Genomic DNA, 16,898 nt, shown 5'->3' on the forward strand with positions numbered 1-16,898 from the left:
ATATAAATACCCAAGAACTGTTAACTTTAGAGTGGCCTGGCATAGTCTCGAAAAATCATTTATTTTAATTAGTGTTCTATTACAAACTTCTGTCAAAATACACACATTATTCAGCGCCAATTAAAATGCCAAATGTGTTGGCACATAAGATTGGTAGGTAGAAAGGTTCTGCTTGGCTGTATTAAAAAAAAAAAAAAAAAGGAATTCACAATGATAAAAATTACAGTTAAAGCATTAAGGTTGCCAATAATAGCTTAACTTCGAAGTGCTTCATAATTTTTTCCCCACTGTTGAGCTGTGACAGTTGGAACTTTGAGAAAACCAAAATAAACACCTTACTGATTTAAGAACATGTTCTGCAGCTCTGCCAGTTCATTAAAATCAGAATTAAATTAAAAAAAAAGAATAAAATATCTCTCTGTATTAAGCCAGGACAGTGGGTTTCATTGCTCAAGCAATTTATTAGCTACCAGGCTCTTAAGATGTATCTTCTTCCTATTTGACACTTAGTGTTTGTATTTTAGCCAATTCCTTCCTAAAGTGACAAAAATTAACATCTCATTGGACGTGACTGTCAGCATGAGATAAATGGCAACATCACTCTGAATGAATTTGGGTGGTCGTGGCAGGGGGAAAGGGTAGGAATAGTGGCCCACTCTGTGAATTACACTTCCAAGAACATGTTAGTCTTAGATTTCATAGGAACATACTACTAGAAGAGGTATTGATCACTGAATCCATTCATCAGGTAAAAGGAGTTTGCATCTATACCATACTCACTGAGTAATCTCTTATTTTAGAACTGACAACACCTCCTATGATGAATTTCTTTTATGACTATTTTTATTTTAAATAGCATAAATATAGACAAAACTTAGTTTATGATTATGTTCTAGCCAAGTAAAAGCATAAATCCTTCCCATTTCTGCCTCTGTAGATGCTGTTATATCACAATGGTCACATCCACAATCCTGTTGAATTTAGTTAAAATAAATACGGCTAAATATAGAACAAAAGTAGTCAGCTAAAATGTAGGTGTTTGTTCTCCACTTCCACAAATGACGCTGCGAGAAAGCCCCATTTTTTCCTTAGTTCTTTGTGTGAGAATACCTTGTGGGTTAAGATCCTGATTAATTAGTGACATGATACAGCTTTGCCATCAGCTTTTCCTCCCTGTCAAACCAAAAAAGAAGAGGGACTTAAAAATTAAATAAATCTAGTAAAAACTCATTCTTCTCTCAGCAGCAAAATGCTGTAATGACAACATGAGGAAGCTCTATCTCATGATTCTTAAAGGATTCCTTCGCCACCAAGCTGCAGAGGCAATTGGCAAACATGGCAGAAGGGAAGCAACCTGGTCTAGTGTCCATGACAACCCACAACTTTGTGTTCCTGCAGTCACACCTTATTACTCTTTCTTGGTACAAGAAAAATATTGACTTACAGTTTCTGTTCTCTGTGGTGATGCTTATGTGACCAGAAAAGCTGAGCTATTACAAGCAGATACGTGCACAACACAGAAGAAACAAGACCAATACTTACTCCTTCATTCAGCAAGGAGTAGCATCTTTTGCATAGAAGAGGTTCTGAGAACCTGTGGATTGGCACATCTCTCCACTTAATATATAAAAGTAAAAAATAATGTAATTTATGATTTTTTCATAAAAAAGCATACCATCACATAAGGCAGTAAAGAAAATAAATGCATACACAAAGAAATATCTCCTCAGAATATAACGATATATATAAAAGGCTACATATATATTTTTCTGTGTGTGTATACCTACATGGATATGTTCCATACACACACTTATGTAAAACACCTTACAGTGTCTTCTTACCTTAGAATAGAGGACAGCTCTGTCCTCTGTAACATGCAAGGCTTTAAAACTCTGTGTACATATATATTAGGAAAGTAAATGGAAAACACTAAATCAAAGGTTTACCATTTGAAGATTAATGTTAACAGGTCACAGTGTATTACTTTATTCATACATCCCCCCAGATTTAAATTAATTTGTTAAACTCCTACACAATTCTTCTGCACACATTCCATATTTAGTTAAGTTTGCTGCTACATTTCTAGCACTTGTAGCATGTTTGGGAGTTTTTTGTTTGTTTTGAACAGCCAAACTTAAAAGTATTGATTAACTTTAGTATTCTCTTTGTGGGAAAACCACAATGCATGTAAAGCTTGGAGCTGAAGCACAAGAGTAGAACTTGATTGTATCACTGTATCTCACTAAACTACTGCATGTCTGGTCTGGAAATCAGAAGACCAAGAGAAACTGAAAACTTTTATTCTATTCCTGCTTGCCATTTGTTTACCAAGCAACATAACAGAAATTATAAGAATCCCCAGGGGTTCAACTTAAAGCCCTCTTATTTTGTAATGATGACTAAGTTGCACTCTTTCTGTAACATTTCTGCTTATAGAAAAAAGTCCCTTATTTGTACTAATACTATGATCTTTTAAAACTTCTGAAAGGAACATTACTTTGAGAATTTATTATCACCAGCAGCAGCCTAGTGATAGCAACAGTTTCTGGAACTGTGTCCCCATGCAGGGTACAAGTGGATATACCATTTCCCATACTCTTATTAGAAACAGCATCAATGGTAGTCCCATGTCACTTATGTCCCTGCATCTTAAGGAAAACAATTTCTAATAACAGACAACATTAACAAAAATCTTTTCTAGAGACCAATAACGTTAAGCACATTAACACTTACATATAAGATACTCCTGCTAAAAATAGGAGCTCAGATTCTGAAATGTGCTCGAGTTCCCCTGTGCTCATGTCCACATGGTACTTTCTTTGAAAGTAAAGCACATTTCTGTAAATAGCTTGTTGTATGGGTTAGAGTTGGATTAGAGATTTAACTGAATTAAAAGAAAGATAAAGATATAAATAATATTTAAATATTTCACTAAATTACATTAATGAAAACTGCATTAAATACTAACCACTGTGGTACAGGTAAGAAAAATGAACTGCAACTATGCTAAAAGACATGTAAACCAGAATATCATACTGTATGTCTCCTTTATACGTTTTGTTTTATTAAGGCCGATTCTGTGCTTGCAACTGCAGAGAAGAGTAAAACAGCATGTAATCAATTGTACAATATCAGTTATGACAGGTAGTGGTCTACTCAAGAAGTGAAGATGCCACACACTGGGATATGAAGGAAGGCATATCCCTACTGTGTGCCACACTCCACACTTGATGTTAAAATGACAATAAAAATGAAAGCAGTTGGCACTATAATCCCAGATCAACAGCTGGCATTCCAGTCCTAAATACCAAATTCCTGTTGGGGATTTAGAGCCTTCACAGATAAAATACTGTTGCTTTTTACAACTGTAAAAGGCAAAATAACACAAACGATCATAAATCAGAAGTGGTGAAACACTGCTGATCAGGATAATTGAAGACCACAGCAAAAACCCTATAGCCGCTAGAATAAGAAGCAATAAAGTGGACATTTTACCCCACATTTCTAAGGAAACAATGCTGAGGCAATTTCTGTCTGCTTGTACCCACGCTTCACTTTTACGTTTTGAACTTGTTGCAGATTTAAGAGGGCCTGATGGAGAAAGAGATATTCTAGATGGAGCCGATTTCATACAAGTTTCCTGAGAACAGACTGCTAGCTCAAGGAGAGAAATCAGTTAAGTACTCCCATTGGGAAAAGGGCTCCGACATAAGTTTACACATTACTGGAGACAAGAGGATGCATGAGAAACGACTTAGAATTACCTCAAAGCAAGGGAAAAGCTTCAAAAAAAACTTTACAACCAGCTATGAAACATTGATTTGTAGGAAGCAAGACTACGTAATTCCTGTCACTCAAGCATTATTTGTAATATACAAGTATCATGAACAAAATTCCTAGCAATGGCATGGTTATTAGCTAGAGGTGTTCAAGAGTGATGCAGGATTTTTTTAAGTTGTTAATGAAGTATTTTTATCTGCCATTTTGGAAGATAATAATGTAAATGTATTTCTGGCAAAATACCTTCTATTCCAACCATAGGAAAAAAGAATGTTAAACAATTTACACTGCATATAAATATTTTTAAATCCTAGCTTACATAGTTTGAACTCAATAGTTCTAAAATAACTTAACAAGTAAGCTAATGATGTTGATTTTTAATATATCCCGGAATAATGGAGAAATACCAGGGGGAGTGAGGAAGCTGACATTCTATCAGTAGTTAGGAAGGATAAACAGGGTAATCATGTGGTGATAGGTCACAGTCAGCTTGAGAATTGTGCCAGAGAAAAACACTGAAAAGTTGATTTAGGACATATATAGCAAAGATGTAAGGCCTAATGTCAAGCAAATCAATACAGTTGAGAAAAGAAATTGTCAAAGCAAAGACCTCCCTAGTATCTAGTCAAACTGTTCCTAACAGAAGTATTTTCTTTTTTTAATCCATAATTTGTATGTTACAATCTTAATTTATACATTTTAGGTTGCAATGCAGTATAAAGTCAATTATCTAGCTAGCGTTTCTTCATGCGTCTCTCTCCACCTCTCTTTCTCCCATTAACCCAAGCTTCTTTTTTTCTTTTCTTTTCCCCCCAAATGCTATTTATTGCAAAATGCATAACAGCAATGGAATCCAACGTTTCTCTTCCAGAAGAACACCTTTAATCACTAGCCACACACTGCTTCTCACTTGCTTTCCTCTAACGCCATATACTTTAAACTGTTACTTTACACTGCTTCAAATTCAAGTATGAAGGACGGAGCTGCCTGCATTCAGCCTCTGTCGCTGTTACCTGCTGTTTAGCCATGCAAACAGAACAAAGCAAGCTGAATCCCTCTTAGGCTGAAAAAATAACTGAATCCAACACACCAACTGCCTGAACAAAAAGAAACCATTAGTACCACCTTCTTTGATAAGATTTTTTCACGGCATCATAGGAAAGATGATGCTCAGATGTGTCATGCATGTAACACACCTGTATATGTTACAGCACAATCACATTGGATAGATGGCTCCATGGACATGGCTCAACCTCAGTTAGGTTACAGCCAACAATAACCTCCTACTTAATCGCCATATAATTGTTTCTCATTATTTCTTTTGTGCTAGAATTAATGTTTGGATAGCTGAGCAGATCAGAGAATTGGATGGAATTAACCAGACAAGAACAGTCATTAAGTTAAAATGACTGTGAAATCATCCTGTCCTCCCCAATTTCTGCTTCTTCCTCAAAACTACACTGGTAGAAGGTACGACGCAAGATGCTTTCCAAGTTTTTCTCTATCAGACATCTATCTGATGAAGGAACATTTTTGCCCTTGGTGCCAAATTCTATTTGAGAAGTCTCAGTCTCTCAGTGTTGCTTTAAGCAACCTATGTCATTTTTGGATCTGACTCAGTGTTTCCATTATCTCACATGAAGCAAGTAACTGCATCTCTAACAGCAAACTAGAAAGCAATGCAGCAAGGTTTGCAAGGAGAGATGTGCTGTATTAGAACAGTTGATGTATTTGAAAAATGCTCAAACAAGCTTTTAGGCAGAAAGCACCCTCTGGGTTTAGAGATCACTTTAATCCTAGTGATAAATAGAATTTGCTAGTCCTTGTTCAAGCACTGTCACTTAGGAGAAAAAAGGAAAGATTTAAACAGTATTAAAGTGTTTGCTTTCCTAACAAACTCTCATTAACCATTTTGAATAACATATGGCTTAGATATATATATCTATATTTCACTCTATATTCAGGGCTCTACCACACAGTTGCAAGCATGCTGTGCTAAACTTAGGCTCCAGTAGTATTTAAGAACAAAGGGTAACTGAAGGGCAGTATTTTTGCTCTAGCATCTTGCTTTCTGACATGCTCGATCTACAGCTCAGCTTTATTATTCAGCTTAAGATAAACAAAAATAAAGGCTTGCAACCTTCCCTGATAGAGTCACACACTATGAACTAAACATTCCCTTGTTTCTCAGTCCCACAAAATTTGCAGTCTCAGAATTATTATTAAAGTCCTGTGAACACTAAGAAGCGCAAAACTTAACTTGTTCTACTGCACTAAAAAAGTTAAGACAGGTGCTTACAGGGTAACAGAGCTACTGAATGCTAACTTCATTAACTTCCATTAAGCTAAATGACTCACAAATGGCATTTAGATCAGTAGTAAATCATCATCTAGGTCAGCAGGAAGCTCATTACAGGCTGACAATCCAAGTGACAGAAACACTTTTCTACAAGTGCTATATTAGTAATTTCCTGTGTGAAAGGCTTGCTGCTGTTCCTGCATTCCTCGGGGGACGTTTCTTCTCAGAGGATGTTACTCTTCCCCAGGAAGAGGAAGGAACCAGTTGTTATTGGATGTGTGGGCTGATAGCTGTCGGGCATTTTCTGCATGCCACAGAATCAGCTGTGAGAACTGTGAATACAGCTTAGATTCCCAGCCGGAGTAGGGGAAAACACTGCTTGGGCAGACAAGGTCAGAGTGTACTCATACAGTATCTCAGGAAGTTGAAAGAAAAATAATACCTGGAACTTCCATCCCTCTAGTTCCCAGAAATGTGCTGATTTGATAAAGGAAAATATACAGACATAGATCAACTTGAAAAGCATTCCTGAAGTACTGCACTGTTGCCACAACTAAGACCCTAGCAAAGTAAAATACTGCCAGTTCTGAAAGTCATCTACAGGAGCCAGTTATCTTACAAAACAGTACCTGTAGTCTAGGGGTGGCATCTGTTAATAGTGTTGATTTAATCACAGAATGGTTTGGTTGGAAAGGACCTTAAAGATCACCCAGTTCCAAACCCCCTGCCATGGGCAGGGACACCTTCCACTAGACCAGGTTGCTCCAAGCCCCGTACAACCTGGGCCTTGAACACTGCCAGGGATGGGGCAGCCACAGATTCTCTGGGCACCCTGTGCCAGCACCTCAGCACCCTCATAGTATTTAAAATTTACTAATCTACTCTCTTAGTTTAAAGCCATCTGCCCTTGTCCTGTCACTACATGCCCCTGCAAAAAGTACCTCTCTAGTTTTCCTGTAGGACCCCTTTAGGTACTGGAAGCTGCTATGAGGTCTCCCCAGAGCCTGCTCTTCTTCAGGCTGAACAACAATCTCAGCCTGTTTTCATAGGATAGTTGCCCACAGTGTCACTATAGGCTAAAGCAATATAACTACACTGGCATTGTGTGTGCACAGATTTAGTTTCCTGTTAGGTCCCTCTCCTGAGTTTCCTGTCCCATACCAACTCAAGCTTCCTCTGTATGTGCTCTGACACTCTTACAGGACAGGTTACCAGTAACTAGTCTGTGCCTAGTCCCATATCAGTGAATTTAGCGTCAAATCCCACTGGCTTTTGCTTTAGTGCAGCACCACATTTCCTTATTCTACCAACTCATTTCCAAACTTGGTTACAAAACAGAAAAAATCCTACAAGCAATTTGATAAAAAAATTATTAGGGAGATAGGATAGAGGCAGACAAATAAACAGTACTATCTCATAAGGTACATTTCCTCAGGAAAGCAGACTAAAAATAGTATAGGAAATATTATATTCTTGCACTCTCTAGTGCCCAAATTCAGAATTCTGTCTCCAATGAAAAACTTGACTCTCTCTCAAGCTCCAGTTCACCCAAAGAAGATAATGAACCCTATTAAGGAACATCAAGACAGTATTATTACCCAATTATGTAGCGGCACAACACATTTCCTATTCTGTCCTTGTAAACCAGCAGTTACACGCTGTGCTAGAATAGCGTCACTGCAAAACACAAGAGCCATTAGGATCGCATTCTTCTTTTATTATAAATGTTGTGTTCACCTTCATGTATCTGATCTTTAAGTGTTATTTGATGCTGCTGGTGTCAAAGCTTTTCAGATTAAGTACGCAAATCTTTTTAAACATACCTGCACCTCCACAGAGGGTCAAAATGCAAGTTTCTAAATCTACTGTTCAATATACCAAGCCCTTTTGGCATTTGTGACAGAAAATGAGCTATTTTGTTCGCATACACAATATATTTTTTGGAAGGTCCATAAGTAGGCAACAGAAACGCTGTCTCTACTGCCTCGTGATGTAGCCTTTAGGAGACATGGGAGACTTTCCTCCCCTGAGATCAGCTGAATATCTACCTGCAGAGCCGTTGTGAGAAGGCAGCCTATCTTCTTCCCCCAGCCCCACACACTGTACACGCATCGCTTGCAAGAAATGGGGAAGTTCTGTCTGGAGTGGGCTGTCAGCCAGGATAACACCAGAAATTGCTTGTCTAAGAGCAAGACTGGACAGAGAGAAGGATTCATTTGTAAAGACAAAAAAGCAGAGTTTACAAATTCTTTTTCTTCAGCTGCACTGAACACTTCTGAGTTCCTCTAGTACAGCATTTATTCCGTGTTTTTACAAGACCCAGCATCAGAGATTCAGAGCCTGTTTGAGAGTTTTGCTAATCGATGGAAAAGGTGCAGACAGTTTTATCTCGGATACTTTGGAGAAACAGGATACCTACACATTATTCCCTATTTTCATTCCATGCTTGTGATCTGGACTTCAGCTCATGGAATTGGCAGTTCATTCTAATATGCATTTACTTGTAATCAGAAGAACGGCAGTATATGGAAGAAAAGTCTATAGCTATTCAGGGAGTGGCCTTTCTTCTCTATCTGGGAGCAAGGAAGGTGAGGTGATGGGAGAGGCTGGGACCTGTCAATTTTTATCAAAGCCCTTCTACTGGTGCAATCACTTCTCAATACAGAGCTCATTCTAATTGGCAACTGAGTTTTGGACAAGGAACACAAGCAGGACATTTTTCTCTTTTTCATGGAGGACAATGATTCCAGTCTTCCTCTCAAAGAGATAGTGCCAGAACTTTCCTTTGGTAGAGAAAAATGCATGAATATCATGCAGAGCTGAAGTGAAAGGCTAAATGTCTGAGGTCCCAAGCAAACCTGATATCCATGAACTACAGAAAGCTGTTGTGCTTTTGGATGAACTGTGACAAGCAGTAAGGGCAGCCATTGTGCACAGTGAAGTGCCATATGAGTTTTATTCTACTGGCTGTTCCCTTCTGAATTAAGACTTGGGCCCCAGAGGAGATGATCTGTGTATAATATTCCTATTCTTTTCTATCTTCCTTTTCCCCTCCCCTTAACTTCACTGAAGACAGTTAGTATTTATTTCCATGTAAGGCTGGAGCCAAGAAAGGATGTAAATCAATAGCTGTGTAAGACTTCATGTATACAGAAATGGAAGAACAGATGCAGATTTTGCATTCATAATTGCTCTCTTTGCAAAATATATAAGGTGCTTTCTAGGTTAGGGGTTTTGGGGTTTTTTGGTTGTGCTCAAATTAAAGGCAGAAAAACTGGTGTCAGAAATACCTAAACCCTGAAATACATACTGGTGAAGCAGTGTGCATAGGATAAATTGAGAGTACAGATACATCTACTTTTTCATTATCAAGACACCACTACAAATGCAGTAAACTAACAGTGTATTACACTGAGAAATAAAAGTTGCACATGCTCTTATTTGCTTTAACATATTTTACAAGTTGAGGGGGGAAAGGAGATTTATTCTGTTTTAAAACACAGCATGGTCCTCTGGCTCCAAACAGAAACAATCCTTATCTTTCCCCTTCCAATAATTAATCTAGTCTTAACTTCGTAGAAATCGTACTGTAAATGAACAATAAACATGTCTTGTTTTCAGTGTTAACTAGCATTGGAAGAGAAAGAACAGCAAACATCTCCCAACAAGCGCAGACATTCTGAATTCCAGATTGCAGTACATTGCTTTGCTTCCTCCAAATCCTGTTTACATGAGCAAGGTCAGGGGATGGAACATTAGAGAGCCTCTACAGTGATTTCCTGCTGCTGTCAGTAAAAACTACTGAGACATCATCAACTTTCCCTTGTTACCAACAGCTTATCAGGGACCAGAGGTTACCGATGTACTGCCTTACAGACTTGAAAAAACCTAACCTCCCTCAAAACTAAAAGTAAAATCAGAGAATGAAACAGAAGAAAACAGTCCCAAAGGGAAACAGGAGTTCCCATTTTTCCTTTTCAACAGTTCAGAAAACAAAGGCAATATTAAGCTGCTTGACACACAGAGAGAAGGGGAGGAAGAGAGGCACTAAGGCTTTCAGAGTCATCAGTGAGATAGAATGGAGAAAGAAATACAACCCCCAGCCCCCAAACCTTGACCCCAATTCAATGAACATTTTCAGAATGTAAAAGGCTACAATACACCTCATTTTTAAGAACTGCAACACAGTTGACCATTAGAAAAGTCAGGGCATTACATAAATACCTGCTAGTTAAGCATATATAGCTTGTCTTTATACTGGTTTCAGTAACACATACAAGAACTAAATAAATTAATCAAGTTCAAAGCAATTTTCCTGACAGTAACTACAGGCAGTAATTCTTAAGGTTTATGTACTACAGTCCAGAAGAAAGCAGCTCCATACTAATGATTACACTCAAGTTTTTCCACCAACACAATTACCACATTTGCTTCACTAAGTTTACAAAGGAAGGTGCATCAGTGTGAATATTACACGAAAATGGGTTTTTCACCATGTTCAAAGAGAACTGGCATTACAGCTTTAAGTTAGAACACAAGCTGGAAAGATAAGGTGTTTAGAGTTCAGGGAGTTTAATAATTTAAGGGTTTGCTAGCAAAATCCTTATGCGAACATTCATACCTGCATGTCTTGGCTTAACCTCTGAAGCAAGAAAATGCAAGTAAATTTAAAAACCTCACATAAGCAGGCTTTTTAAATGTGGAAGTTGTCATGGGCTGTTGGGTTTGATGAAGCAACAAATTAAAATTCCTTGAAAAGAAGAGGAGGAGTGGAAGGAAGAGATAATACCAGTATTTCCTCATACAGATAAAGCTCAAAATAAAAATGATTTGCTAAGAAAATATCTAAACATATATTTTAAATTCACAGTAAAGAATCAAGACTGTTGCATGTTTAAATATTTGGTTTTCAAATCTCCAGGCAGACTGTTATCAAGAAGAGATGACAGTGATGCTGAGCTGCACCCTAATTATCTGCAGTTGTGTGCCCTGTTTTGGGCTTCTCAATGCAGGAGACACTGACATCCTGGAGCGAGTCCAGCAGAGGGCGAGCAAGATGGTGAGGGGGCTGGAACACATGATACACAAGAAAAAGCAGAGAATCAGGTTTATTCAGCCTTAAGAAGAATACAGAGAGACCTTACTGCCATCTCAAACATCTAATGTGTGGCTAGAGAGAAGACAGAGCCAGACACTTGTTAGAGGACCACTGTGATAGAATTAGAGGCAACAGGCATGCTGGAACATAGGAAATTCTAGCTACATATTATGAAAAAAAATAAATACATTTTCACCAGTCAAACACTAGAGCAAACTGCCAAGAGAGGTGGCAGAATCACCTTTAGGTAGAAAGGCCTTTAGGAACCTGATCCAAGTTGTCTTTGCTTTAAGGGGGGGATTAGATGAAATCACTCCAGACATCCCTCTCAACCTATACTGCTCTATCATTTTTATTAACAAATCTTTAGAGAGGGGAAGAAAACGAATACCTTTCTGCTCTGTCACAAGTCACCTTAAGGGCAGTAATAGCATATTTCCTATGACCAGCAGCACAGGACACAGTTCCAATAGCTGAAGAAGATATTCTCAATAGGGAGAACACTTTCTCCCATTCCCAGGAGTAGCTTGAGATCTATGGGAGTTTGCACACTTAACCATCACCTTACCATTAGGAATTTTGATAGTCATTGAACAAAACTTTATAAAGGTTTTGTACAGACTTCCAATCTCCCTGAAGATATTTCAGGGAGCTTTAGGGAACTCATCACAGATGCTCAAAAGCTTCACTGTAGTTACTTATCCCAGAGAAGCTGGTCTTTGAGTACTTGAGAAAGTGATTTGAGAAAGGCTGTATCTCTCTTCTTCAGCAGAAAAACTAAACATGTTTATTAGCTGCTTCCAGTAGTCCAGACACTTGCCAAAGTGTTTTGTAAATAACCCTTAAGGCCCTGCTGTGTCACAGCCTTGAGAGATAAAGACACAGAACAAGAACCCTTAAAGATACCTAAGTGCAGAGTGCATTTTTCTCTCTGCATGTCAGGACAGAAGAATGGCTTAAGCTTGAGCAAAACACTTCAAAAAGAGTTAAGTAGGTATAGATAGGACATTCGTAAATTAACCTGGCAACCTGATTAAAGAAAGATTTTTAGGCATTTCAACAGTGCTCTTCCAGTAGAAGTACGACCAAAAGGCTGTAGAATCATAGAATCACAGAATAGTTAGGGTTTGGAAAGGACCTCAAGATCATCTAGTTCCAACCCCCCTGCCACAGGCAGGGACACCTCACACTAAACCATCCCACACAAGGCTTCAACCAGCCTGGCCTTGAACACTGCCACGGATGGAGCACTCACAACCTCCCTGGGCAACCCATTCCAGTGCCTCACCACCCTAACAGGAAAGAATTTCCTCCTTATATCCAAGCTAAACTTCCCCTGTTTAAGTTTTAACCCATTCCCCCTTGTCCTGTCACTACAGTCCCTGACGAAGAGTCCCTCCCCAACATCCCTATAGGCCCCTTTCAGGTACTGGAAGGCTGCTATGAGGTCTCCACGCAGCCTTCTCTTCTCCAGGCTGAACAGACCCAACTTCCTCAGTCTATCTTCATACGGGAGGTGCTCCAGTCCCCTCATCATCCTTGTGGCCCTCCTCTGGACTTGTTCCAACAGTTCCATGTCCTTTTTATGTTGAGGACACCAGAACTGCACACAATACTCCAGGTGAGGTCTCACAAGAGCAGAGTAGAGGGGCAGGATCACCTCCTTCGACATGCTGGTCACGCTCCTTTTGATGCAGCCCAGGATACGGTTGGCTTTCTGGGCTACGAGCGCACACTGAAGCCAGCTCATGTTCATTTTCTCATCGACCAGCACCCCCAAGTCCTTCTCTGCAGGGCTGCTCTGAATCTCTTCTTTGCCCAGTCTGTAGCTGTGCCTGGGATTGCTCCAACCCAGGTGTAGGACCTTGCACTTGGCATGGTTGAACTTCATAAGGTTGGCATCAGCCCACCTCACAAGCGTGTCAAGGTCCCTCTGGATGGCATCCTTTCCCTCCAGCGTATCAACTGGACCACACAGCTTGGTGTCATCGGCAAACTTGCTGAGGGCGCACTCAATCCCACTGTCCATGTCAGCGACGAAGATGTTAAACAAGACCGGTCCCAACACTGATCCCTGAGGGACACCACTCATTACCAGTCTCCAGCCGGACATTGAGCCATTGACCACAACTCTGTGTGTGGCCATCCAGCCAGTTCGTTATCCACCGAGTGGTCCATCCATCAAATTGATGTCTCTCCAATTTAGAGACAAGGATGTTGTGTGGGACAGTGTCAAACACTTTGCACAAGTCCAGGTAGATTTTACCCTTTACCCTTATCCATCAATTCTGTAGGCCCATCATAGAAGGCCACCAGATGGGTCAGGCAGGATTTCCCCTTAGTGAAGCCATGCTGGCTGTCACCAAGCACCTTGTTGTTTTTCATGTGCCTTAGCATGTCTTCCAGGAGAATGTGCTCCAAGATTTTTCCAGGCACAGAGGTGAGACTGACTGGTCTGTAATTCCCCGGGTCTTCCATTTTCCCCTTCTTGAAAATGGGGGTTATATTTCCCTTTTTCCAGTCGTCGGGAACTTCACCTGACTGCCATGATTTTTCAAATACGATGGCCAGTGGCTTAGCAACTTCATTCGCCAGCTCCTTCAGGACCCGCGGATGGATTCCATCAGGTCCCACGGACTTGTGCATGTTCAGATTTTGAAGATGGTCTCGATCCAGATCCTCTCCTACAGTGGGCCCAAGGTCTTCATTCTCACAGTCCCTGCATCTGCCTTCTAAGAACTGGGTGGTGCAGTCAGAGCCTTTGCCAGTGAAGACCAAGGCGAAGAAGTCATTCAGAACCTCAGCCTTCTCCAAATCCTGTGCAGCCAGTTCTCCTGAAAGATTCCTCAGGGGGCCTATGTTGTTCCTAGTCTGTCTTTTATTCGCTGTGTATCTATAGAATCTTTCCCTGTTATCCTTAACATCCCTAGCCATGTTTAATTCTAACTGGGCCTTAGCCTTCCTAACCTGGTCCCTAGCATCCCGGACAACATCCCTGTACTCTACCCAGGCCGCCTGTCCTTGCTTCCATTTTTTATAAGCCTCTTTTTTCCTTTGAATTTTCCTCAGCAGCTCTTTATCCATCCAAGGAGGTCTCCTGGCCCTCCTGCCGCACTTCCTTCTAGTTGGGATGCAGCACTCCTGAGCTTGTAGCAGGTGATTCTTGAATATCAACCAACAGTCTTGGGCCCCCCTGCTCTCCAGGGCTATATCCCATGGAACCTTACTAAGCAGGCTCCTGAAGAGGCCAAAGTCTGCTCTTTTGAAGCCCAGGGCAGTGAGCTTGCTACACACTCTTCTCACTGTCCTGGGGATCTCAAATTCGATCATCTCGTGATCGCTGCATCCAAGGCTGCCCTGGAGTACCACATTCTCAACAAGCCCTTCCCTGTTGGTAGGCTGCTTTAAGATGGGTCTTGACAATTTGGGAGAGGGGGTAGGGGGAAGTATAGAGTGATATTGTCTGTGATAACCAGTATAAAAAGAGCAACCCAAGGGGTCTGGAATCAGGGAGAGTGATGGGGAAGGAAAATGAATTAGAAGTTGGTAAACTCAAGTTAGAGGAGGATTGAACAGAACACACAGACAAATAATGCACATAGTATCAATCAAGTGCGGACAAACAGTATCAAGAGGAAATCTGGCAGATAGGTTGGCAAAGTTGATGTACCTGTTATTTACTATAGAACAGGAAGGATGCTAGTAGCAGAGAAAACATGCAAATGGTTTCTGGATTTGTGTCAATGGTGGTGTGTTAGACAGAGCCATAGTCCTTAAGGCTGCAGTCTGAGTAACAAGTACACAGAAATGTTGCTAGATGGAAAAAGATGCAGATAGTGAATGCTGAGGTGCAGAAAGGTAAGAATCAATGGAGAATAGAAGACTAAGATAATGAAAGAAAAGAAAAAAGAGGCAGCAATTACTGACACAGTCAAAAGGCATGAGTTTTGAAGCAACATTCTTGTAATGAAAACTGCAAAGCCAGCCAGCCATCAAAAGGATGTTGTCTCTAGTGGGTCAAGTTATTAGTACTACGAGTTCTGGACGCAAAGTTTTATAAATTGCTCTCTTAACAAAAGAATTAATGAAGGAGATAAAAATGACTGGCAAATTTATAGATATGTAATAGAGAATTACAGTATAACTGTACATTTAATTCTGTCATCATTATTAGGATCAGGAAGTATTTTAACATGATAAGTAGCCAATAAATTATATCCACTACCATCCACTATCTGTCAAGCCTACTAAAGAGATTGCTGTAAGTCTAAGATAAATTCTGTCAAAAGTAATTTGCAAGGAACCATATTTTCATTGTGAAAACACAACATGACAACTGCTAAACCTTAAAATACACGAAGTTATCTCTCAAATAAAAGTGATTATATAATTGTGTTGAAGAAAAGGTTTCTCCTAGACATCAGCCTCTGCATCATAATCTTTGAGAATTTTATAAAGTACCTTCACAACATACCTTTTCATAAAGCATTCACGACAAAATAGAATAGTAGAAACTATGCCTGCCACCTATTCATATGTATTAACCCTTCAGCCACACAAACTCTTGTTTATGGTAACTAAAATTGCTCAAGATACAATTTATATCTTCACAGGAACAGACTCAAAGCTAGAAGAAAAACTCTCATTTTAACCTAATTCTAGAACAGTGCATCTTTTAGATTTCATACCAGAACATATTTCTCCTCCTACGAAACTACCGTTAAAACATTGCCTTCCTTTCCTCCCACATGCCATACCAATGTCATATGAAGAGCTAACACTAGAAGGATCTAATCCTATGATTCCATCTTAAAAATGTTTCTTTTTTCTCTCCTCAAAAACTACTAGATACTTTAAAAGGAGAAAAATTAAAACATCACCTTTGGAATTTTCTCAATAAGACAACTATTCTTTGGGTTTCTCATTATTTGCAGATAATGGGAAGAGAGACAGAATTACAAGAAGTGTTTGAGAATAAGCCACAAATTTTAACAGTAATGCCTAGATATAATTAGCATGGGTTTATAATTAGAATTTCTGCTTAGTGTATGGGTAAAATGACCAGTATAACATGAAACCTTTGCTATTACACCATCTTCTGGTCAGCCTTGGGAACTGTGAAAGCAAGCTTAAACTGAGAAGTTAGGATACTGAACTCTGAAGAGTTGACAATTGTTAAAAAATGTATCTTGTTTATACAGACAGAAAGAGCACACACCCAATAACATTTTAGTTTAAGCTATACCATATCTTCCCCCTCCTCCAGAAAGGAACTTACCGTAGAACTGAAAGATGAAGAGGAACTAATTTCGATGACAGGCGGGTCAAGTGCTTGTGTATTATTCACTAAGGTAGGGTTGACCTGTTGAAAACGAGTTATAAATATTGTTATTTTTTCAGCACTTGTAGATAAAGGGAAATAAGACTGAAATAAAAAAGGCTACTTGCTACATTAAGGCATCACTGTCCACTAAGGACTGGAAACAGCCTTCAAAATTTGTAAAACTAAAGGTTTTACCCTCAAGCTATGTAAAATACCCTCATATAATAAAGATAATCCAGATGCACATTGATTACAGAAATATAATTTATACTTCATAAGCATCCATCACCCAAAGCTAACTCAGGGGATTCCTACCGCAAGAGGTGCGAGCATTAAGAAGTTCAGTTGTATGACAAATCAATAAAAATGAAGTGACAAATACCAGTTTGAAGTGGATT

The 16,898-nt window shown here is 39.5% G+C and overlaps 1 protein-coding gene across 8 annotated transcripts in view; it reads right to left on the reverse strand.

The window, feature by feature from the left end:
- POC1B (POC1 centriolar protein B) overlaps positions 1-16,898 on the reverse strand; it is a 70,714-nt gene that overhangs the window by 30,447 nt on the left and 23,369 nt on the right. For 7 of the 8 annotated variants that reach the window (XM_065669994.1, XM_065669986.1, XM_065670021.1 and 4 more), the window contains one exon: positions 16,456-16,539. In XM_065669994.1, the coding sequence (XP_065526066.1) occupies positions 16,456-16,539 (84 nt within the window). Of the gene's footprint in view, positions 1-1,110; positions 1,174-16,455; positions 16,540-16,898 lie in introns of all 8 variants that reach the window. The other variant, XM_065670012.1, reaches the window with a different exon arrangement.

Source organism: Lathamus discolor, chromosome 1, assembly GCF_037157495.1.
Source record: "Lathamus discolor isolate bLatDis1 chromosome 1, bLatDis1.hap1, whole genome shotgun sequence".
NCBI lineage: Eukaryota > Metazoa > Chordata > Aves > Psittaciformes > Psittacidae > Lathamus > Lathamus discolor.